The sequence below is a fragment of the Schistocerca gregaria genome, chromosome X (assembly GCF_023897955.1).
Source record: "Schistocerca gregaria isolate iqSchGreg1 chromosome X, iqSchGreg1.2, whole genome shotgun sequence".
In the NCBI taxonomy this organism is placed as follows: Eukaryota; Metazoa; Arthropoda; class Insecta; order Orthoptera; family Acrididae; genus Schistocerca; species Schistocerca gregaria.
In genome coordinates this window covers 552,512,601-552,538,241 of record NC_064931.1, presented here as the reverse complement: position 1 = coordinate 552,538,241, position 25,641 = coordinate 552,512,601, and the positions used below count along the sequence as shown (strand labels likewise).

Genomic DNA, 25,641 nt, shown 5'->3' with positions numbered 1-25,641 from the left:
ATTGACCTTGATCTCGTGAGGCAAACTCTCCTCTGACGACTCCAAGAATTGTTTTAAAGTAGAAAAGTTATTTAGTGATACATTTTCTCTCCTTGACACCCATATCTTACACTTTTTGACCATAGCACTAATGTTATCCTCAACTTTGAACATATCTACATTTTCCCTTGTAAACTCAAGTTTAACATATTGAAGTCTTCAAACACATCAGCTAAGTACGCAACTGAGTAAAGCCAAGAGAAGGTAATGAGAAAATCTGTGTAATTTGTGTCAAGAAGGAAGACATGAACCTCGTGCCTTAAGTTCAAAAAATCTTGGCAAGATTCTACCTGGAGAAAGCCATCTTACTTCCGTATGAATAAGAAGTTGCTGATGCTCCCTGCCGATCTCTTTACACAGGCAAAGAAAATAATCTGAATTGCAGATGTCGAGTTTTAATGTAGTTGATGATTTGAACTACTTCATTAAGTATCTTTTGCAAAGGTTCAGACAATCTTTTGGCTACTAAGGGCTCACAATGGATACAACAGTGAGTCCATTTCACCTCAGGGGCTACTGCTTTGATACGAGCTAGAAGTCCTGTTCTTTGCCAGTCATTGACTTTGCTCCATCTGTCGACAAGCCTACGCATTTTTTCCAGGTGACATTGTGTTCATTGAGATAATTATATAATGCAGTAAAAATATCGCCTGCTGTTGTATGCAGTAGTTCGCAATAAAAATGAAAATCTTCAAACACTTGGTCCTCCCATAAGAATCATATGAAAACCAACATTATAGATTTTTTTGATATGTCTGTGCTTTCATCCAATTGTAGAATGTACATATCACTCATGAAAGTCCAACCAGCAATATTTCTTCGATGTTAACTGCCATATAAGTATTTCATGTTTGAACAGTATTATTTGAGAGCAGGACAGTTCCTATCACCTTAGCAGCTGCATCACCTAACATTCTCTGGCAAAGTATTATTGCTGATGGCAGTATAAGTTCCTCAGCAATTGTGTGGTTTTTCCCACATTTAGCAACAAGCTGAGCCACCTTGTAAGACCCAAGGCTTGCCTTTTCATTTACATTTGCACCACAGTGTTTGGTAATTGTTTTATGAGATGTTTCCAACTCTCCTCATTTATTTTTGAAAAACTCTAATGACTTACTTTTGTACTCTGGGTGCTTTGTTTCAAGATGGCATTGGAGATTTGCTGGTTTCATACATTCATCCAAGAGGCTTTCACAACAAATTATACATTGAGGTTTAGGCTGTTGCTCAGGTCCAGTGAATGCAAAACCGATTTCCAAGTAATCAGAGTTATATGTTTGAAGTTTTCTAGTAAACTTAACACTGATCTCGGAAGGGTTAGGTTCAAGGAACGCCAACGATTTAGGTTCAATGGGCACTGACAACTTTGGTTTTAGAGCATCAAATGCATTATCTTCCTTTTCATCTGTAGGCCTTTCTCATTTTAACAAACCACTTTTTAACCAACGGTCCATTTTTAACTACACGAACTGTAGCTTCCATCAAAAACAATGCTTTACAAACATTACTGTTTTAAAATTGCATATGTAAACAACACAGTCTGTGAAAGCACTGGCAATAAATTAACGATGGCCGATCATCGCCTGCAATGTTAGTTTCTGTGTAAAGTGACTGTCAGTTGTCAGCTGCAAAGAGGCAGTGCATGCAGTCTAATGGCATGCAGCAGAACTATTTGCCTCCATCTAATTCTAGTTTTGCACTAGAGTGTGCTAGTGTCAGTTGGCCTCTAGGAAGACGCTAGACACAGAAGTTAGCATTCAGTAAAGCTCTACTCATGCAGTAAGTGGCCAAAACAAAAAATCTGTTATCATACAAAATATACTTAATATATTTTTTATTCTAATAGCATCTTGCGGACCCCTCTGGAAATGCTCGCGGACCCCTGGGGGTCCTGGACCACTTGTTGGGAACTACTGCACCAAAGCAATATTATTGAAGTATTCAGCTGCTATAGAGAAAAGCAAAATATTAAAGATCTGCCTTGTAGTAGTTATGTGGTCAATAACACCAGCTGGTGAAAGGTGCCTACAAATTTTGGCTAGTATGTGCTCCTCCAAGAATACAACAGAACTGCACAATGCTTTTTTGGAGGATATTGGGAGGGCCGTGTCAACCCATACAGTACACTACTGTTTCCAAATGATCGTTTCAGCCACAAGACATCATTTATAAACAACAGTACAGTCCCCTCCTTCCCTCTATGGTATTTGAAGTCACTATAAAACTTGGAATAAAACATGGATCCACAGTACTGGAGGTTCCTTTTCACTGTCATGTGCAAGATTTGTCTGATGTCTCAACATTTTTCATAGAAGAGTGTGGAGATGGCCAGGCACCAATGAATGTCTCAGGGTCCTTGTGTTCAGTACAGAGATGGGTTAGTCACATTTTTGACTACTGTCATGTACATATGTACACTTTCCCCTACAATTGTGGGTAATTTGAGGGCTGCGAAGTATTGGGATAATATTCTCCAATCTATAATTCAGCTCTGCATTCAACATTTCAATGATTGTTTTACCTTTCATCATTGCAGTTCTTAAACACATTCCTCCAGAAGGCAGGAACCAAGCAACTGGAATGGCTGGCAATATGTGTTGACATGAACCCAAATGAGCATTCTTGGGAGCAGTTCATACTTTCAGTGGGTCATTAGAGGAAATCATTTCACACAACAGATAACATAAAGAGGGTAACCATCAGCTTGTGAGGAAGGCTTGAAAAACAGTTTCTTCATCACTTTTAAAACAGCTTTAACAATGCACGAGATGGAGAATACAGTAGCAAACATTACCTAAAAACAGATTTTGATTACACATGAGTAGTTTTGAAGAGATTGTCTGTATTTTGGCCATTGCCTTGTTTTTATTTCACAGTAAAATGTTTCTTAAGACATATTCCATGACTCCTTGCTCCCCTTTTAGCTTTCCGCAGTACTTGTATTTCTCATTTTCACAGAATACATATTCTGTTATTATTTACTACATTATTGTTGTAATCTTCCATCTAAAAACTGATGGATGCAGATCTTCATGCTACTCTTATCCTGTGCAACCCTCTTCATCTCTGACTAACTACTCATGTCTTAGTTTCCCTCTGCAACTTTCATGCCCAATACATGCTAATTTGACAATTCCTTGACATCTGAGAATGTGTCCTATCAATCACTCCCTTCTTTTACTTAAGTTGTGCCACAAATTTCTGTTCTTTCCTATTCTGTTCAGTGTCTCCTCATTAGTTACATGCTCTACTCATCTAATATTCAGCATTCTTGTGTAGCATCACATTTGAAAAACTTCTGTTCTCTCCCTATCTGAAGTGCATATTGTCCATGTTTCCCTTCTGTAAAATTCTACATTCCAGACAAATGCCTACAGAAAAGACTTCCTAACATTTAGATTTAAATTTAGTGCTAACCAGTTTATCTTCTTCAGAAACTTCAAAAATGGCTCTGAGCACTATGGGACTTAACATCTATGGTCATCAGTCCCCTAGAACTTAGAACTACTTAAACCTAACTAACCTAAAGACATCACACAACATCCAGTCATCACGAGGCAGAGAAAATCCCTGATCCCGCCGGGTCTTCAGAAACTCTTTTCTTGCATTGCGAGTCTACATTTTATATCCTCTCTGCTTCGGCCATAACAGTTATTGTACTGCCCAAATAGTAAACATCATCTACTACTTTTAGTGTCTCATTTCCTAATATAATTTTCTCAGCATTGCCTCATTTTATTTGGGTAAATTCCATTACCTTTGTTTTTCTTTTATTAGTATTCACCTTATATCATCATTTCAAGACACTGTCCATTCCATTCACTGCACTTCTAAGTCCTAAGTCCTTTGCTGTCTCTGAGAGAATAAAATGTAATTTTCAACACCTCAAAGATTTTATTTCTTCTCACTGAACTTTAATTCCTTGTCCAAATGTTTCTTTGCATTCATTCATTGTTTGCTCATTGTGCACATTGAATAACATCAGGGATATGCTGCAACCCTGTCTCACTCCTTTCTCAAGCACTGCTTCCCTTTCATGCCTCTCAACTTTTATAACTGCTGCATGGTTTCTGTACAAGTTGTATATAACCTGTCACTTCAGTACTTTACTTCTGATACCTTTGAAATATGAAAGAGTATAATCCAGTCAAGACTCTCAAAAGCTTTCTGTAAGTATACAAAATCTATAAATGCAGGTTTGCCTTTCTTTAACCTGTGTTCTAAGATATGCTACAGGGTCAGTATTGCCTCTCATGGTTCAGTATTTCTCTGAAAGACAAATTGATATTCCCCAAATTCAGCTTCTGCCAGTTTTCCCATTCTTGTGTAAAAAAAATTGTATCTGTATTTTGCAGCCTTCATTTATTAGACTGATAGTTTGCTTATACTTACATCTGTAAGCACCTTCTTTCTTTGTAATTGGGTTATTAGATCCTTCTTGAAGTCTGAGGGTATTTCTCCTGTCTCATATATCTTGATCACCAGGTGGAATAATTTTTTCATGGTTCTCCCAAGGATATCAGCAGTTTTGAGTGAATGTCAGTTACTCCAGGGGCCTTGTTTTGGCCTGTCAAATTAGTTTTACAGTATCTCCCATTTCCTCTTCATCTACTTCCTCTTCCCTTTCTGTAATATTGCCTTCAAGTTTATTTCCTTGTATAGCTCCTTTATATATTCACTCTTTTCACCTTTCAGATTTCTCTTCTTTGGATAGTACTAGTTTTCCATCTGAGCTCTTGATTCTCACACAACTGCTTCTCTTTTCTCCAGAAGCATCTTTAATTTTTCTATTGGCAGTATCTATCCATCCCATAGTTTTACATGTTTCTATAAATGTATATTTGTTCTCTAGTTATCACTATGTTACGCTGCAAAAATATTTAGCATACACCTGGTATGCCAGTATTTTTGCCAGAAGTTCACTATGGTAAAAAGTGAAATTTTCTTATTAATTAAAACTGTATATCTGATTGAGACTTGCAAATGAATGTTTGCTTCCTTGGGCAACATAAATTTTGTGAGAATGAAATTTATTCCAAAATGTTCATTGCACTGTAGAAATATTTTGCTCTCTGTGGCCCAGATTGATTTCAGTAGGTAATGCACTGTAGACTATTCACTGTCACATATGAAATTTTGAATTAAGCTGAGTGTAAAGAAACTTTCCAAAATACCAAAAATTACCATACTTATGTAAATTGTATTCATATATTTAAATTAAGAACGTGGAAGAAAAAGATCCAGTTTGTCATTTTTGGGGGTCTTCCTTAATAAAATGCCTTATGTGACTGCACAATATTTTCAGTAGTATACAAATAGAATATTTCCAGCCATTGATCTCTGATATATGGTGTTAATAGAATTAGCAGATACATACACTACTGTTTGATCAATGAATAACACAAAATTTGCTAAAAAAAGTGCCATACTGTTTCAAGAATGTGGCAGTGCAACTGCATTTGATATTCATTTTGCCTAATCACTAGAAACATAACTAAGTAGTTCCCCCAGCTTGGAGACTGAACATCAACTAATGTCAGCAGTTTTGTATGAACTTCAAGAAATGTTTCCGTTGTGTTTATTATGCATTGCACAATTAAATCTATGTATTTCTGTAAAAGTGCAACAGGACTACTACCATCTTGACATTCATTAACTGCCAGTATATGGACTCAGAAAGAATTATTTTTATACATGAATTCATATCTCACTGTACAAGGAGTAGTCATAAAGTTTTAATTAGAACCTTGAAAGAATGAATCTGCTATTAGTAAAAAATGATAATTAATTGAAACCCTCAGCTGCCAAAAGGTGTTGTTGACATACCTCATTGGGGACAGCTGAAAATGTGTGCCCCGACCAGAACTCGAACCCGGAATCTCCTGCTTACATGGCAAATGCTCTATCCATCTGAGCCACCAAGGACACAGATAAATAGGGCGACTGCAGGGACTTACCCCTTGCACGCTGCCCATGAGACCCACATTCCCAACTGTCCACAATCCACATATGTAAAGTTCCTAATAGATACTTTGCCCATCCACTCATTACTCCTGACCACTAAGGTGGCGATTCCCATAAGAGTTCGGGCAATCTGTGCACATTCGCACAGATGAAGGTCAATGGCCAGGTAGCCATTTAACTATATATGAAGATAGTAACTGTTCTCAAAAGAACATGTTTTTTCAAAAGATAGATGATTTGGCAGGGACCTGTGTTGCAGAAGTACTGTTCAGGAAATGCTCCAGCTTGTTGGATATAAACTTATCATTCTGGAAATACTTGGCACATAATGGTATATTCATCAAAGGCAAGGGGGTGAAGTCATTGAGTACCATATCAGGGAAATGTAGGTGTGGCAAAATTCAGTACAACAGAGAAGTAGCCTAGGACAGGTTCCCAGAGTGCTTTTTCGTGACAGTCGCTCGTAATCTGATTAAGAGACTTTGGTAGTATGAGTATGATCATAATATATTAACACTACACCATGGTGTGTCTCAAAAAACACTCAACATCACATTGCTCAATGATGGTTGAGTCTTCGTTTTTTATGACCGTGTTGAATCTACATGCATCACTGCTTACTTTTGTCCTTTGTCTTGAGCTCATTAGTGCTGCATCTCTGCTGCATCAGTTTGGTGGGTTTTTAATTGGCTGTGAGCAATTCTGAAACCCATCAGGTGGCAACATCTGTCATGTTCAAAATGTCATCCAAAATGTTGAAAACTGCTGTGACTGCCCAGCCACTTGCTGTGCTCCATGTATGATATTTTAAAGTTAATGAAATTGGTAGTTGACTTGATGATATGATGTGCCAGCTCTTGCATGGCACACCAGTCTGTAATCTGTATGGATTTAATGGTTTGTTGTATACTCTCTGTGAATATTTTGTTTGTGGTTTGTCTCATGACTACAGATATCAATATTTACCAGAAAGCTATGTCTGTTGCTTCTCCAGAATGTAATCAGTGAATGCACATACTGGCACATGAATTAAAGTATCCCAAATGTCCTCAGGGTATTCCACCATGCTTCTCAGTTGTTGGCAACCAAATTCACATGTATGTGGCTTTTCTAGTACAAAAACGATGAATTATTGCAGTGCAGAATGATCAACATATTGGAAAACAGCTTGTATATTCAAAAGAAGTTCTGAACACAGTCTCTTAACCAGCTAATTAATACAGTGATCCCATGTTAACTGATTGTTTATATGGATGCCTCATAGTTTCATATTTAATTTTCTGGCCAATTATCTCTGTTTCCTTGAATTGTAAGTCATTTAACAGGTTTAAAAACATGTCTTATGAATATATTTCAACTTTGTTTTGCGGCGGAATTCTCATGATTATTCAATTTATTGGCTAGAGTACATTTTTATAGCTTTATTTATGCTGCAGTTGTGGTGCACTGTTGTAGCTACATTATTAGTATACATTTACTGAAAGTTAAATGTAAATCCCAAATCAGCACTCAAACCTGGACTGTTGGCTTTCATAAGCAGTGCTTTTGCATTGAGCCTTATAGTTTTCTGCACTGACAACCTCTTACTAGATTCTTCGATTTCCTTCTGAACTGTGTTGAGACTACCAATGTGCAGTGAGAGTAGCTCCCCTAGATGTTACAGTATATAGTAAAGATTCTGATACTGCACAGTTTATGTAAAATGAGAAATTTCTTCCTTTTTGAACCAAACCAATCACGTACAGAGTAATTTTGTAGCAATTCCTTATGAGGAAGAAAACTATAGAAACTGAAATGTTGTTATGTTTCGCAAGATTTCATATTAGAAAAGTTTTGTTACATGTCTTTAGAAATGTGTTTAGATTGGCTTTCTATGCCTTTTCTGAAACATTTCAGTACTACTAGCTTCAAACTGCAGCATAGTATTGCATTTTTGCTCCATCTCAGTGTCTTTTTGTCTTTTGCCATGCTGGTGGGTTATTTTCCCTTGTTTTAAGAACTGAATGCAATTTTTCATTTGTCAAATCTTTCTTCTACATTAGGTGGGGTGTTTTGATCAGTTCAATTTTCCCCCTCCCCCTCCCCCTCCCAATTCCTTATTTGTTGTTCTTTCATTTTCTTCCAACACTACTCCATCCATTGACTATGTTTTCTGTTCCTGTCTTCTGACCACTTCCGATCAGTTATATTAACTCTCCTATCTTGGACTCTTACCATATTCAATACTCTTTTCCATAAACACTTCTCTGTCAGTTGTTTATTTCAACTGTTATATTATTTTTTCTTAATGCTTTTTTTACTTCATAGATCCATCCTGTCATTGACTTCTTATCCTACAAACACTGGAATATATTTTTGGTTAATCTGCCTGTTTTGCATTCATTATAAATGTCCAAAAAATAACAGTCTTCTTTTTCTCATTATTTCTGGTATGTTTTCAATGTTTCGATAAATTTCATCATTACTAAATAATTTTCAACCTTCCATAGTTTTTATTGTGCCTAATATTTTCCTAATGATTTGCCTTTCTAGTATTTGTAATGTATCTAAATGATAATTTCATGTTACACATTCATTTGCATATAATCATTTGGCTTCACTGCTGCATTGTAATACCTTATTTTCACATTTTTGGACAGGAATATTTTGTTCTGAAGGTCTTTAGTTATATTAAATGCCCTTCTGTTTCTGTGCATCATTTCCCCTATAGCAGCTTTTTACAAATCTTTCTTTCATTATCTCTGCAACGTACTTAAATTTTTGAATCCTTTTAAGTTCTTCCAGTATCTGTTTTAAGAAAATTCAGTGCTTTTTTGATGCTTGTAAAAATTTTGATTTCTTCTGCAGAAACTCTTAAACTTGTACTACTGGCTATTTCTTCTAAAAGATTAACTTGTGTTTCAGCAGTTGCCACATTTTCAAAAAGTAGATATAGCAAAGTCATCTGCAAATGTGAGATAGTTTATTCCACTATTTTTGTTTCCTCTTTACAACCTTAGTGGTGAAATCTTATATTCATTCAATTTTTCATTCTTAATTCTCGCTGTTTTCTCTAGAACACAAAAATAATTAGGGATAGGCCATTTCCTTACAAAAAACCTGTGTTTGCTTCTAAGGACAGAGCTGTTTCTCCCATAAATTTAACTTTCGCTACTTTAGACTTAACAGTAAATTCTCAGATTATTTTATCTGCGGTTTGTCTGTTGATGGAATCAAAAGTCTTTTTTAAAAAAAGAAAGCATTACTGCAAAAACTTTTGAATTCTGTAATCACTGGTGAATAATTAACTTCAGATTAAATATTTGTTCAGAACATGACCTACCATTACTACAACCACCTTGAAATTAATCTAAATGACTGTCCAGTGTTGTTTCTACTCTGTTGAGTAAAATGTTGCAAAGTATTTTATATGCAACTAATAACAAAGAAATTCCTCTCTTAGTGTATGTCTCATTCATTTTTGGCTTTCTTATGTAGTGAATGTATCAAAGCTACCTTCCACTCTTCAGGGATTTTCTCTGCTTTCCAGATTTCTTCAGAAATTAATTTCATGTAAGTTTTTGTTTTTGCTGCTGTAATAGAGTCTTTCCACTAGCTTTATTGTTTTGTAAGATTTTAACTACTTCTTTAATTTCTTTGATAGTCAGAAGTAAATCTTCTACATTTTGATTAGTGGTAATTACACCTCATAGATTGGTTCTGGACAATTAAGAAGCTGATAAAAATATTTTGCAAGTGTTTAGTGACTTTCAGTGTTGCTTAAGCCAAGTTTGCCATTTTCCTTTATTATGCATACACTTGGGGTTTGCTCTTCCTCCAGATTTTCCTTAAATCTCTGATAAAAATCATAGGTATTATTATTTGAATAGTTTTCCTCAGTTTCTGCAAGTTTCCTCTATTCAGCACTATATAATATTTTTGCCTATTACTTTCCTGTAGATGCATCTGATCTTTCTTCATGATACATTTTTAATTCCTGCAATCATCTCTGTTTCAACTTTTATTTTATAATTTAACGAAACGCCTTACCCTATTTACTACTACATTTTACTTTTGGGCTGGCATGTCTTATTTCTATTTTCACTGTTTTATGTGCCCCATTTATCACAGATACCAACTGACTGATAAGTGCCCTTTGTCATGTTCATAATTATTGTAGGACTTTTTTAAAGATCACTATAATTCTCATCTCTAATAAGTTCTGTTTATTTGCTTTCCAATTCCCTGCTTTTTCACTTTTTTGAGATTAACATTATTTTCCTACATTTTTTCATTGCACCAGATCTTCATAATGATTTTTGTTTATTTGGCTGTACACCACATAACATTTAAGTTATCATCATAAAAAGTGTACACATATGATTGATATGCCCACTTAAATCCAGCTTTTAGTTTATATGTGATCTCATTGTAGTACAGCAGCATATTTCCAATATCAGTCATGTTTTTCAGATGAATATTTGTCTTGCATGATTCTGGTAAAAAGGTTTTGCTATAACTATAGCTACTTGAAATTGTTTGTAGGACATTTAATATTTTCTCCCCTTTATGTATTACTTTGAATTTTCCTTGTCAGATAATTGTGTCTTCTGTTTAGTTTCGGTGTTGAGGAATATAATTATACTGTTGTACTACTAACAATGAATAGTCATGTGAAAATATTGCACCTGTGACTGACACAGGTACTGTTATATTTTCATTCAGACTGGCAGTTGCAGTCCTCAGAACATGGAGAACGAGATTCAAATTCCAGTCCAAAAATGCCAGTATAGGTTTTCCTAAATCAATTTTGACAAATTCACAGAGATAGTCCCTTTGAGAAGTACACAAATTGCTCATCATTGTTCTATCTGAGCTCAGGCCCTGTCTAACAACCTTGTTGCCAGTGGAATATTATAATCTTACCATCATCTTTCTTTCATTTATTGATTTTTGGTATCTGATAGATCTCATCATGAAAGAGAACCTTCAGAAATATGAAATGATTGAAGGTATATGTTTTACGTATGCATTTTATTGGTAGTATTTAACATTAAACTGAATTGTAATAAATCACACATTGGTTTTCCAACTATAAAACACATAATATAATTCATCACCCATAATGTGCATAGTACTGTTGTAATAACAGAGGAAGTATGAGACCTGGGAATGGCATTTAAAATGCTGAAAACAAAAGGTGTCCTCGACACAATTGTTGGTTTCAACACCATAGTTCATTGTTAGGCATGGTGCTATGGGCAGTGGAATACCCCGAGTTCCTCCAACCTATATGGTTGGAGATATATAGTTTAAAATAATGTCTGAAAGGTGCATTTCCATGTTGACAAATGATTACTAGCGTTGAAAGAAATTATAAGTAACTGATGACTGAAACCTGGAAATATTTTACATATTGTGGAAGCTCTTCAGTAAAATTTATCTGTCTATGTACTGTGTCATCTAATGGTTTTATAGGCCAATGTTTTGACCTCTATCGCAAGTAGCATTTATCAGGTTGGTGTATTAGTGGACACCACCTTGATGAAGGCTATTTGCAGCACTGTCCTAAATTTGTTGGTGTATATAAAACAGCATGACAACGTGGTGACATACCGAGGAAAGTTTTACAGAAAATGACAAAGGCTGCAGAAGCTTATGTTTGCACATTGTGAAAGTCATTGGATAAAACAATGTGTAGGAAGTATGGTACTGACTAATAGTTACTAATTACTTGTGAACTTTCAGTATGTACACTGCACTGGTTGTGTTTATTACATGATTTTGCTGTGTAGTCAGTACAGTAACATATAAATGAGAAAACTATTTTAATAATTTAAGGTATAAAGGTAACTCACTTCATAGATGAGGTGCTGAGTCATTGATAGGCACATTCATTACCAAGACAGAGAATTTTGCTGGCTTTTTGGGTAAACTCTTCTTCAGAACTGAATACACATCCAACCAACTGTTGCCACCCCCTCCCTGCCCCCACTGTGCACACACACACCTGTAAGGTCATGGTTTTCTGTCTAATAATGTTGTGCCATTGTGCAACTTCAATGGGCTGCTGTGCCTGTGTGTGTGTGTGTGTGTGTGTGTGTGTGTGTGTGTGTGTGTGTGTGTGTGTGTGTGTGTGTATACTATAGCTTTGAACAAAAATTCACCTTAAAGCTAGCAGAATTGTGTTACTTGTTTATGTGCCTGCTAATGTGCTAGTGTCTCAGCACCTCGGCTGTTTGCAATTTGCTACCTTTACTCCTTAAATTATTTATATTCCATCAAGGACTTCTCATTAGCACACAGGAACACATTTGATGTTTTTGCACCTCATTGCAGTATAGAGAAATGAGAACACATTACCATACAATAAGAAGTTAAATACTTCGTGATAATGTGATAACACATAAGTTACTCCAGAAATGTGTCATTCATTGCTGTTTATATTTTTCAGTTCTCCATTCAAGATAATGGATCAGCAAAATTCTTCCAAGGTGCTCTGCACACTCCAAACATGGGTGAGAAAGTGGCACAGGTGAGTGAAACACAGAACTTTTCAGTAAACTGTTAAAATGTGATTCCTCTTTAAATGATACAGAATCTGCAAATACAGATATTTCTTTTTTGATAGGCATGTTATTTTCAGTAGTACTTATTACACAAAAAAGTAAGAAACTGCCATATGGATTCATTATTTGTATTTAGTGCATTGTGAGAAAATAATAAAGCAGTATCACTCATCAGTGTCAGATTTTGCGAAGAGTGTCATAGTTCACCATATGTTTCTCATTTTTGGGTACAGGCCTGAAAGTTACTTTATCAAATATGTTTTGATATACAGAAAATTTAAAGAGGAAACACAGAGAATGACCATTATGAAATATTTACGGTATGGTTATTACTAGAAAAAATGCCAGTGATTTGCAGGAATTGTTAGATATTGTAATGAAAAAACACATGCAAAACTCCATTTATAATTGATTAAAATATTTCATGGAGTCCAAATTGTAGTGAATGTTTCAAACAACGAAATATATGTGGTGGCTATGGTGATCTAGTGGGTAAAGCACTAGACTCCAACCTTGGGGGTCCCAGGTGAAATCCTAAGTAAGAATGGAAACTTTTACTCATTCCAGTCCCTCCAGGAATTCCCCTGGTCTAGTCAGTCTCCTGTCAAACTGAGCACCAGGGAACTTTCCTGGAGTAAAAAGCAGCTGGGACAATGGGCTCACGATTTTACCCCTTCTGATGTGAACAAAAGGCTATTCTGTACCTGCAGTCAGGCCAGAAGCTCTTTGAGCATTGCAGACTTTACCTTACTAAAATATATGCTTTGTATTCATTTCCACATATATTTCTTATTTTAACTACAAAACACTGGTAAACTGCATGGTAGACTTTGGGATTGATTTTATAGCACTTGCATGACATTGTCCATTTACATAACTGCATTACAAGTGCATGTGCAAAAACAAAATGGACTACAGTTTATCAGATCTGATTTCGTAGTAAACAGTTCTCAGCTAGCCTTCATTTTTTCTATTTCTTTTTATTATGCATGCAAAGCTTCACGTATCTATCACATGTGACATGTAATTTTTCTTCATGACAATATTTTTTGCAGTGCGTTTAACAGTACATCAACTCAAGTGGAAAGAATGATATAATGTCTGCAGTCAGCATACCTTTTCTTATTGTACAAAGTAAAAATTGCCAAAATATGAACATTTTTAACATTTTCTTCCAGTTATATATTCCTGGCTGTAGTACTGGAATACATAAGATACAAGATGCCTCATGAAAATTACTTTACATGAGATAGGGCTGAGTACCCACCGTGACTGCCATTAACAAATATATATCTCTGCGTATGCATGTGCTGTGTGTTTGAAGTTGGGTCTAGTGTATCAGATTGTGTGTGTGTGTGTGTGTGTGTGTGTGTGTGTGTGTGTGTGTGTGAGTGAGTGAGTGAGTGCATGTGTACTTTACCATTGATGGAAACTTTTCCATACATCCACTAGGTAACTGCCTGGAGGAGACTAATGAATTTTATGCTTGATATACTTGAAATAACATAACTTGTTTCCTGTATTTTTCTTTTTCTGAAAAGAGTGTCCATGTTAGGCTTGAATTATAGGTGTTCTCATCTCCATAGACATTTGAGAAGTTGCATGTTCAGTAGTAATGATCAGAATGAATACTGAAAATTACTTGAATATGGCATAGTGAGAAATAAACTGCAGAGAAATCTGAATACCTTTGATAAAACCTTCCATGACAGGTTTTTGCCTGATTATAATACTTTTGCTTCCATTATTCAGATTCAGTTTTTCACATGTTGTACAACTCTGTGTGGGAACTTCAGTGCAAAAATTAATTCTTATAGCAGTAATTATAGTAAATGGGAAAGAAAGATAAAAGTCTGAAGACTATTTGCGAACTCTAAAAGTTCTTTGTCTTTTCATGAACATTTGTGATAAATGTACGTTTACAAAATGTAGTTGTCTTTGTACGAAAAGGTTTCATGTGAAGATTTTTTGGTCATGTTTGGTTCACACACTGCCAGTTAATTATATACTACCTTTGAAATCACCAGAAGCAGTTGTTTTGAATTTAAAATAGTGTTGAGCCTTTAGTATGCCACACATCTGAGCAAACATGTATATGTTATTTAAAAGCAAATGTTATGTCACACGAAGTGGAAAAAGGTTCTTATGAGTCTAATCAGGGCATTGATAGTTAATACAACCTGAATGTATATGTTAGACCAGCAAGTTCCCTAATTAAGCTGTAAATATGACGAATAGCATTAACATGAGTTAACATGGCAACCCAAAATTTATGACAATCTTTCAGACATTCAAGACATGTATAAAAATAAAGTACACACACTGCTTTTTCTCATCTTCTGGGAGCCCACAGGGATAGCATTATGCAGTTGAACTGTATTTTGTAAACTTTCCCACAGTTTATAGAGTTGTTATATGTTCTAATTGAGCTAAAAAAAAGTGCTCTCTGCCTATAAAGGAAAGTCAACAAAGTTAGCAGCACATTAAACCTCCAGAATATTTTCAGTTTATCATAAATTTGAACATAGTTTTATATTGTTGATGTTTTTGATGTCATATCATAAGGGAGAAAGTTAAATACTTCTGCAACATAATATTTGAGTGAATTTCATAAGAAAAAAAATTACTTAGATTGCATTTCATTGTGTTCCTTATGTACATCCTACATGTAAAACCAACAAACAAGAGATGAGTGTATACAGAACCTGTTTCTTCATTGTTTGGTTAATTTGAAGGCTGCAGTAACACATTTTCAGTAATTTGTTTTAGGACACTGTATTTTAAGTGTATACCACAAAAATCTGAGAAGACTAGCTGAACTTATGCTACATCATATACTTTTTCCCTAATGGTATCAGTGTGACTGTCATCATGTGTAATAAGACATACTGTTATTCACACATTCAGAGAAAAATCAATTGATGCTTAAAACATTTTATGAACTTGGAGGATCAAGGATATTTTGAAAACTTGAAAAAAGAAGTCAATAGTATTTTTTTTATCATGCCCATTTATTTTGGGTATTGTACTCTATTTTCATATTTTTTCACCTGAGTTCTCTCCAGACATGGGTACTTTCTGAAATTACTCATAGTAAGTTTATGGTGAGAGATATTCCTGTAAGTTGATTCATAGTAATTGTACAGTCTCTTCTATATATAACATTTCAAGAATATTACTTATTCATCAACACTCAATAGTGCATTTATGCTTCATACCAGAATTGTTCAGTATGTTAATCCTTTGCATTCATTACTCATATGATATATTTTTTGTAGCTATTGACATAATACAGCTCTAGATTACTACTACTACTACTACTACTACTACTATTATTATTATTATTGTTTTTATTATTATTATTATTATTATTACCATTATCTTTATTATTAATATTAATATTATTAGTGTGTTACTGTCATAGTATCCATGACAGTTAACTTCCACCATTATATGGTGTCTGTACTGTTTTTTTTTCTTTTTTTTCTTTTTTGTGATGTGGTGATTATGTTCATTATGAAATTAAGATTGAATATGAATGTTTTTGAACAAAGAATTAAGCACAGTGAAGGACTAAAAATTTTGTAGTGCAGTGCTGCTAAATATATTATGCACTCTATTGTATGTAATATTTGCCTGCAATTAAAGATTGTACTTTGCTTGAAATAGTTACCATCAGTTTCATGTACCTTGTTAAGTAACTCTGAACAAGAGTATGACTGACAGAAAATGTAAAACATGTCATCTTTCTAAGAAATCACATTCCCACACACGAAGACAAAGTATACTGATTCTCGGTACCAAATTTCATCATTTTCAAAGTGCAGCTTCAATACTGTGGAAGAAAAGAATGATTCATCCATTCTATTTTACAACTGATAACTGAAGAGCATGCAATCAGCAACTGAAAAGAAAGAATAAAAATTTTTTCAATTGTGCATTTATTTCTGAAGAGCAAAAAATGTGGACTTTTAAGATGACAACTCCTGGATCACACGGTAAGGATTCATTCTTTATTGTGTAGAAAATGACAGGTGAATTTTGAAATAATTTCATAGTAATTAAAATTTCCAGCAGTAGATTCCTCTTTAAATTAATAGTTCCTATAAGGCGAATATCACTGTTACAGGAAAATATTTGGTACAGCATCTCATTCATGCCACATGTTCAGCATGTACAAGTAGTTTAATAATATACATTTTAAGACATCAGTCTCAACAGTAACTCCTTTTTATAATGAAACTGTGTCTAATGAAAATTGTTTCTGATAGGCTTCAGACCTGTCATTGCATTGGTTGTCTATGTATCAAACATTCCATTCTTTTTCCCATGGAAGCATCAGCTAGTCCCGTAATTCAGAGAAATTCTTTCCCATGAAACTGCAATGTAGTTAACAATGATAATACAAGAGAAAATTCAATGTATGCTTGAAACAGTTGTATCAGGATTTTAATATTTATGGGGGATTTGATATGATGAAAATTATATTTCTTATTTATGGGTTTTTTGTGAAAAATTAGGAAAAATGCATGACAGTTACTGTGAAATTGCAGTCTTCATTTATGACTGATGTTCGTAAATGTTCAGTTCCAATTAGTATTTTTGTGTCTAATACAGAGGCCCACATTCAATTTTCTTAATATTTTAGAAGTGCTCTAATAGGATATTGCAAATATTTTGCCAACAAGTAGATAACTCCCCTCACTTTGGAGCCAATAATCATTATGGAACATTGGGAGTGCAGGAGTCTTCAAGAAGACTTGATTCCTGAACATAGATTTGTACAATATTTTTAATCTTGAACTTCTTTCAACTCAAATGTTGAATATTAATTATGTGTTGCAGTAAGTGAAAACTATGAAGGACTTGCATTTTGATGCCTGAGATACTATTTATAACTACTGATGATAATATCAGTAGATATTTTGATAGTTCATGATGTTGTATCATTCAGTTATTGAGGAATTATATCACTTTACGTTGCTCAAGCATGATCTGATCATAAAAGAATAAACTAATGGATAGTAAATTTAGAAGCATGCAGAACAGTGCAAAAGATGTTTGGGAAACTAACACATGTGATACTTACATTCACCATCCACTCTACTGAAGTGGATGTGAGGTGTTTGGCATGCTTTGCTTGCTTACAGTTACTTATTATCTTCATGTGAACTGCTCTAAAGCAGTGCCATTTGACTTAGGTCTTCCAGAGGAACACATTGAATCAACAATGAAAATACATATTTTATATGTGATTTTCAGGAAGATTTTGTGGAAGTCTGATTTCTGTAGTGTGGACACCCAATATGACTCACTGGTTTGTGTAGTATAAAAGTGTTAATGAAAACTAAATGTTTCAAACCATGTAAAAGTAGATGAAAGTCTAAACATAGGAAGTATGGGTAAAACATCCTGATCAGCTAAAAATATAAAAAGGAAATCTATTTTGTGTGTTTCTTTTGGCAAGGCTCTTAAATTGCTGAATTTTGGACCCTGTTTTAATAGAAGAGTTACTGCTTTAGAGGAAAGAACATTTGTATTTGTGCATGTGGAACTGTTGCTGCAAGCTATACTAGTAAATAGGCATTTTATTTTCTATTAACTTGTTTGATAAAAATATATTTACAATTCTAAGAAATTAAATTATAATGTGTCTCTATAATAAATCCACAAAGCTCCTGCGTAATTGTAACTTATACAGTAACTTGATGTGACACAGATACTTCACAATACAGAAAGCTTTGTGCCAAGTGAACATTTGTGTATAGACTTTTGTAAACATTATCACTCTTAGCTCACTTATTTGTTACATAGTTTAATTCTTAATTTCTTTGCGCGTTTTTGGTATTTGCATTGTTTAATTCATAAATTTCGTGCATATTATAGTATTTTAGAGTTGTACCTGAATAGTGTAAAATTGCGTAGTCTGCTTCCACCACTGAGCAGTGTGTCAGCAGTGCGCAAGTAGCAGCATTACTACATTTACTAGGCAATCGTGTATTTTAATAACCGTTTATATTTTGTGTCAAATTGTTTGTGCTCTCTGTAGATTACTTCAGACGTTCTTTGCACAACAGTTTTTAGCATGGATAGGGACTGCAACTGCTGTGTTTGTATGCAGGCTGAGTTGGCAACCCTTCACTCCCAGCTTCAGGTAGTGTTGGCTTCGGTCACACAGCTTGAGGCTGTTGCCAATGGGCATCACTGTGGGGGTTCGGATGGGGGTTTGTCGGGGCCGGCCAGCTCGTCCCACACATCCCCCAATCGGACTACGACTGTGGCTGCCCAGGATACTGCCGACATTGAGGCCGATCCCTCACCTGTGGTAGACTGGGAGGTCATCTCGAGGTGTGGCAGAGGGCAAAAGACATTCCGCAGGGCTGAACGGAAGGCCTCTCCAGTTTGTCTGATGAACCGGTTTCAGGCTCTGTCTCAGGCTGATACTGATCTTCGGCCAGACAGGGCTGCATGTCCTGTTCCAGAGGTTGCCCCTCAGTCTGCAAGATCCAGGCAGTCGCAGAGGGTGGGCTTACTGGTAGTTGGAAGCTCCAACGTCAGGTGCATAATGGGGCCCCTTAGGGATATGGCAGCAAGAGAGGGGAAGAAAACCACTGTGCACTCTGTGTGCATACCAGGGGGAGTCATTCCAGATGTGGAAAGGGTCCTTCCGGACGCCATGAAGGGTACAAGTTCCACCCATCTGCAGGTGGTCCCTCATGTCGGCACCAATGATGTGTGACACTATGGCTTCCGGTGACTATCTGATTTGGTGAAGACTGCCAGTCTCGCAAGTGGGATGAAAGCAGAGTTCACCATCTGCAGCATTGTCGACAGGACTGACTGCGGACCTTTGGTACAGAGCCGAGTGGAGGGTCTAAATCAAAGGCTGAGACGGTTCTGCGACCGTGTGGGCTGCAGATTCCTCGACTTGCCCAATAGGGTGGTGGGGTTTCGGGTTCCGCTGGATAGGTCAGGAGTCCACTACACGCAGCAAGCGGCAACACGGGTAGCAGGCATTGTGTGGCGTGGACTAGGCAGTTTTTTAGGTTAGATGGCCTCAGGCAATTACAGAAAGGGCAACAGCCTCAAAGGGTGTGGGGCAAAGTCAGGATATGCGGGGGCCAAACAGCAATCGGTATTGTAATTGTAAACTGTCAAAGCTGCATTGGTAAAGTACCGGAACTTCAAGCGCTGATAGAAAGCACCGAAGCTGAAATCGTTATAGTTACAGAAAGCTGGCTGAAGCCAGAGATAAATTCTGCCAAAATTTTTACAAAAGCACAGACGGTGTTCAGAAAGGATAGATTGCATGCAACCAGTGGTGGTGTGTTTGTCGCTGTTAGTAGTAGCTTATCCTGTAGTGAAGTAGAAGTGGATAGTTCCTGTGAATTATTATGGGTAGAGGTTACACTCAACAACCGAGCTAGGTTAATAGTTGGCTCCTTTTAGTGACCTCTCGACTCAGCAGCATTAGTGGCAGAACAACTGAGATAAAATTTGAATACATTTCACATAAATTTTCTCAGCATGTTACAGTCTTAGGTGGAGATTTCAATTTACCGGATATAAACTGGGACACTCAGATGTTTAGGACGGATGGTAGAGACAGAGCATCGAGTGACTTTGTACTGAGTGCACTATCCGAAAATTACCTCGAGCAATTAAACAGAGAACCGACTCATGGAGATAACATCTTGGACCTACTGATAACAAACAGACCCAAACTTTTCGACTCTGTAAGTGCAGAACAGGGAATCAGTGAGCATAAGGCCATTGTTAATAGGAATATAAAAAAGGGAGGAAGGTTTACCTGTTTAGCAAGAGTAATAGAAGGCAGATTTCAGCTACCTAACAGATCGAAATGAAAATTTCTGTTCCGACACTGACAATGTTGAGTGTTTATGAAAAAAGTTCAAGGCAATCATAAAATGCGTTTTAGACAGGTAAGTGCCGAGTAAAACTGTGAGGGATGGGAAAAACCCACCGGGGTTCAACAACAAAGTTTGGAAACTACTGCAAAAGCAAAGAAAGCTTCACTCCAAGTGTAAATGCAGTCAAAACCTCTCAGACAAACAGAAGCTAAACAATGTCAAAGTTAGCGTAAGGAGGGCTATGCATGAAACATTCAGTGAATTTTAAAGTAAATTTCTATGTACAGACTTGACAGAAAATCCTAGGAAGTTCTGGTCTTAGGTTAAATCAGTAAGTGGCTCGAAACAGCATATCCAGACACTCTGGGATGATGATGGCATTGAAACAGAGGATGACACGCGTAAAGCTGAAATACTAAACACCTTTTTCCAAAGCTGTTTCACAGAGGAAGACCGCACTGCAGTTCCTTCTCTAAATCCTTGCACAAACGAGAAAATGACTGACATCGAGATAAGTGTCCAAGGAATAGAAAAGCAACTGGAATCACTCAACAGAGGAAAGTCGACTGGACCTGACAGGATACCAATTCGATTCTACACAGAGTACGCGAAAGAACTTGCCCCCCTTCTAACAGCCGTGTACCACAAGTCTCTAGAGGAACGGAAGGTACCAAATGATTGGAAAACAGCACAGGTAGTCCCAGTCTTCAAGAAGGGTTATCGAGTAGATGCGCAAAACAATAGACCTATATCTCTGACGTCGATTTGTTGTAGAATTTTAGAACATGTTTTTTGCTCGCGTATCATGTCATTTTTGGAAACCCAGAGTCAACATGGATTCCAGAAACAGTGATCTTGTGAGACCCAACTCGCTTTATCTGTTCATGAGATCCAGAGATTATTAGATACAGGCTCCCAAGTAGATGCTATTTTCCTTGACTTCCGGAAGGTGTTCGATACAGTTCCGCATTGTCGCTTGATAAACAAAGTAAGAGCCTACAGAATATCAGACCAGCTGTGTGGCTGGATTGAAGAGTTTTTAGCAAACAGAAGACAGCATGTTGTTATCAATGGAGAGACATCTACAGACGTTAAAGTAACCTCTGGTGAGCCACAGCGGAGTGTTATGGGACCATTGCTTTTCACAATATATATAAATGACCTGGTAGATAGTGTCAGAAGTTCCATGCGGCTTTTCACGGATGATGCTGTTGTATACAGAGAAGTTGCAGCATTAGAAAATTGTAGCGAAATGCAGGAAGACCTCCAGCAGATAGGCACTTGGTGCAGGGAGTGGCAACTGATCCTTAACAAAGACAAATGTAATGTATTTTGAATACATAGAAAGAAGGATCCTTTATTGTATGATTATATAATACCAGAACAAACACTGGTAGCAGTTACTTCTGTAAAATATCTGGGAGTATGCATGGGGAACGATTTGAAGTGGAATGATCATATAAAATTAATTGTTGGTAAGGTGGGTACCAGGTTGAGATTCATTGAGAGAGTCCTTAGAAAATGTAGTCCATCAACAAAGGAGGTGGCTTACAAAACACTCATTCGACCTATACTAGAGTATTGCTCATCAGTTTGGGATCTGTACCAGATCGGGTTGACTGAGGAGATAGAGAAGATCCAAAGAAGAGCAGCACGTTTCGTCACAGGGTTATTTGGTAACTGTGATAGCGTTATGGAGATGTTTAGCAAACTCAAGTGGCAGACCCTGCATTGCGGAGTAGCTTGCTCGCCAGGTTTCGAGAGGATGCGGTTCTGGATGAGGTATCGAATATATTGCTTCCCCCTACTTATACCTCCCGAGGAGATCACGAATGTAAAATTAGAGAGATTCGAGCGTGCACGGAGGCTTTCAGACAGTTGTTCTTCCCGCGAACCATATGCGACTGGAAGAGAAAAGGGAGGTAATGACAGTGGCACATAAAGTGCCCTCCGCCACACACCGTTGGGTGGCTTGCAGAGTATAAATGTAGACGTAACATTTAGATTAAATGAATAGTCATGGTAGATTTTATTTACTTTTATATTCCTTTTATTAAATGTAATCTATTAAACCAAATGGAAAACAAGTTTCATTTGTGTATGAATGCATTGTCTCGCAGTGATATGAATCAAGCAAATCTTCTTGGGCTTGCAGCCATGTCAGGTGGATAAAACCCCATGAGTTTGTGGCCGAGCTCTCCTCAGCCATTGTCAAGTGGTAAATGATTGTTGTGTCACTGTGGCCTCACCATTACATACCCACAGTGCTGGCTCTGACAGCACTAGTCCTCTTTTCCTCAACAAATATGTATATTTCTTCATATGAGTATCTCTCGCTCAATGTTGTTTCTTTTTTCCATAAAACCAGTCTTTGTAATACAGAACTGTTATTGTAACCCATCATCTTGACATTAATGTGTAATGGCCCAGCAGTGAGCAAAAATGGTCCTTTTACTGTTCTTCATGAATCACATTCATTTGATTATGTTTGCCACTTTTTTCTACTTGTCTAATGTCAGTGAGAAAAGTGAGAAATCAGGCCAACAATAATCTTGATTGATGTTGAAGGTTGTGAAAAAGTTCTGCTCATGTTGAGTGATCATCAATGCTTCGTAAACAGATTATGTAGTCTATAGTTCATGAAATTTTTTAAGTCCGAATAAACAAATAAAAGCAAACAGTTTTTATTTTATGGAACTAAGCAACATTTTATTCATCTGTTTAATCAGGAAGCCTAGTTGGTGAGAGTTTGTCTTTACAGGTACATGCAATACTCAAAAGTATGTGTGCAAAACTATTATGAATAACTTCTTTAATCAGCAGAATACTACAAAATAAAGTACTTACTCGACCATTAAAACTAATACTAATATTCATAAGGTCTCGAACCTTGCAATTAGAGGATGTATCTGAAGCTGGAAGACTATGATTACCACACTGGACTGTACAGCTCCAACATATTAGTAATGGTTCACAAACAATCTGAACATGTTCAATAAAACACATACACAAACACTCGCTGTATTACTATGATTGGAAAAAAAAAACACTTCTATATTTCCAATTTTGAGTTACTCAGGTTGTGTCAAACGGCTCTTGTATGTGATGTTACCGAGAGTAATACAATCGGGATATTGAACCTGATGAAATGATCTTGAGATAACTATGCAATACTTAAATTTTGAAATAAAAGAATTACTAACACAAATAAACCATTTTTTAAACTTTGAGGAAATAGAATTGCTGGCTAGGACTTATCTTCATAAGGCTAAATTCCAAGTACTGCAGATAGATGCATTTAAAAGTAGAAAAATTTATTTCATGGTTTATGCAACTGTTAGTTCTTTTCCCAAGAATAAAAATGGATAAGTTTACGAAAGCATGAAAGGAAGAGCTGCCTAGTCAGATTCCAGGTTGAGGGTACAAGGTCAAATATATACTAAGCAGTATGCTGCCTTTTGTCCAGAGCTGATATTAGGGTAGTGGAAAATACAATGGATTGAAATTAAGGAAGCAACAAGATTAGAAGTTTTATGTCACTCAAAAATGAGATAATTAGAGACAGAGCACAATCTCACATTGAAAAAGGATGGATAAGAAATCAGCCATGTTGCTTTCAAAGGAACCAGCCTAGCATGTGTGTAGGTTATGTTGGAAAACCTAATTCTAGCTGGCTGGGCAGGCATTTGAATTGTCATTGTGCTGAATGGGAGACCAGTGTTCTACCTTGCAACAGTTCCCCCATGGATTAAGAAGAAGGGAAATGAGAAATAGAATGAGTAGTGCAATTAATAACTTAGGAACATTTGGAAAGAAAATGAGGAGTAACGGTGGGTGGTAGGGGGTGGGGTGGGGTGGGGTGGTGGTGTGGGAGGGGGAGGAGAAATGAAGATAAAAAAGAAATAATGTAGATAATGAAAATCTGTTACTGCAAAAATGGAGCAGTTAACAGAGGTTAAGTCCAAGAGGTTGGTGGTATGCAATGATATGTTGGAAAACAAGTACCTATCTCCAGAGCTATGGTCAGTGTAATGAAGCGGTAACCTAGGTCCTGTAAGCCATGCTGTAGAGTATGTTTCCCAACAGGAAATCGTGTGCCTCCAAAGTGGACAGTTCTTTGTCATTCCTGTATAAAAAGCCATACAGTGAATAGATGTTAGTTGATAGAAAATAGATCTGCTTTTACATGTTGCTCTGCATTTGGTATTGTAGGTTTTATTAGTGGTGATGAAAGGTTAAGTGGTAATGGATATTGGGGTAGGTTTTATGGCAGGAAGTTTTGTTTGGTTAGCTATTTATGTGTAGGCCTAAAGGTACTTATGTGTAGGCATAAAGGTCTAGGAATGTCATATGGATGGAGAAGAATGTTTTGGAGTTTAGAAGGGCAATTAAAGGCAACAGTAGATAGTGTGGGAGGAATATCAAGCAGAAATGATCATATTACCACACAACTACCCTGCAGACCATGGCCACAAAAAATCTCACAAGCCCTCTTATTCTCCAATAAATACATACCCCATTTCCAAAAAAGTTGGACCCACTTCATTGTCACTTGTCCCTCAGTAACACCAAGTCCTTGAGTGCCTCAGTGTATTCCTCTGCCAAGGCTATCAGTTTCTCAACTCAAGTCCTCAAATGAAATCACCTCACACTGATAACCTTAGCTCACCTTGATCTAAGTCCTCCCATTCTCCTCTTAAACTCTACAGCCCTTCTCAAACCAAGTGACACTCCCAGATCACAGTCCCTACACAAAGGCTCCTCTTATCTGTGCAGTCATCCTAACTGTAAAACTTGCGTCATGCATCCAGCCACCACCACCTGCTCCAGTCAGACACCTGGTAAGGCAGGAAACATCAAAGATAAAGCAGCATGAGGAACGATATGTTTTTTACCACCTAGAACATGATTACTGCACCACTTTCTGTATATCAGTGACAACCACTGAATTAATTGAGTGTGTGAATGGACACACAAGAATTGTCAATCTTGGAGACACCTAGTACCTAGCTGCTTAGCATACTGTACAGCATGACTCAAAGAACTCAAGTGACTGCTACAGCACATGTGTGTGCCATATTGATATTAGAACCCATTACTAGTTGGTGTCACCTCTGGAGATGGGAACTTACTTTTTAACATATCATAGCATACCATCTCCATTACCAACTTCTGCTCCCTCTACACTTTTTTCATTGATAAAAAAACTTAATTATGTA

The 25,641-nt window shown here is 36.6% G+C and overlaps 1 protein-coding gene across 1 annotated transcript in view; it reads left to right on the top strand.

Annotated features, from left to right (window-relative positions):
- Positions 1–25,641, top strand: part of LOC126297448 (potassium voltage-gated channel subfamily H member 6) — a 2,320,485-nt gene that overhangs the window by 1,095,527 nt on the left and 1,199,317 nt on the right. The window contains exon 8 of the mRNA XM_049988300.1: positions 12,437–12,517. Within this exon, the coding sequence (XP_049844257.1) occupies positions 12,437–12,517 (81 nt within the window). The remainder of the gene's footprint in view (positions 1–12,436; positions 12,518–25,641) is intronic.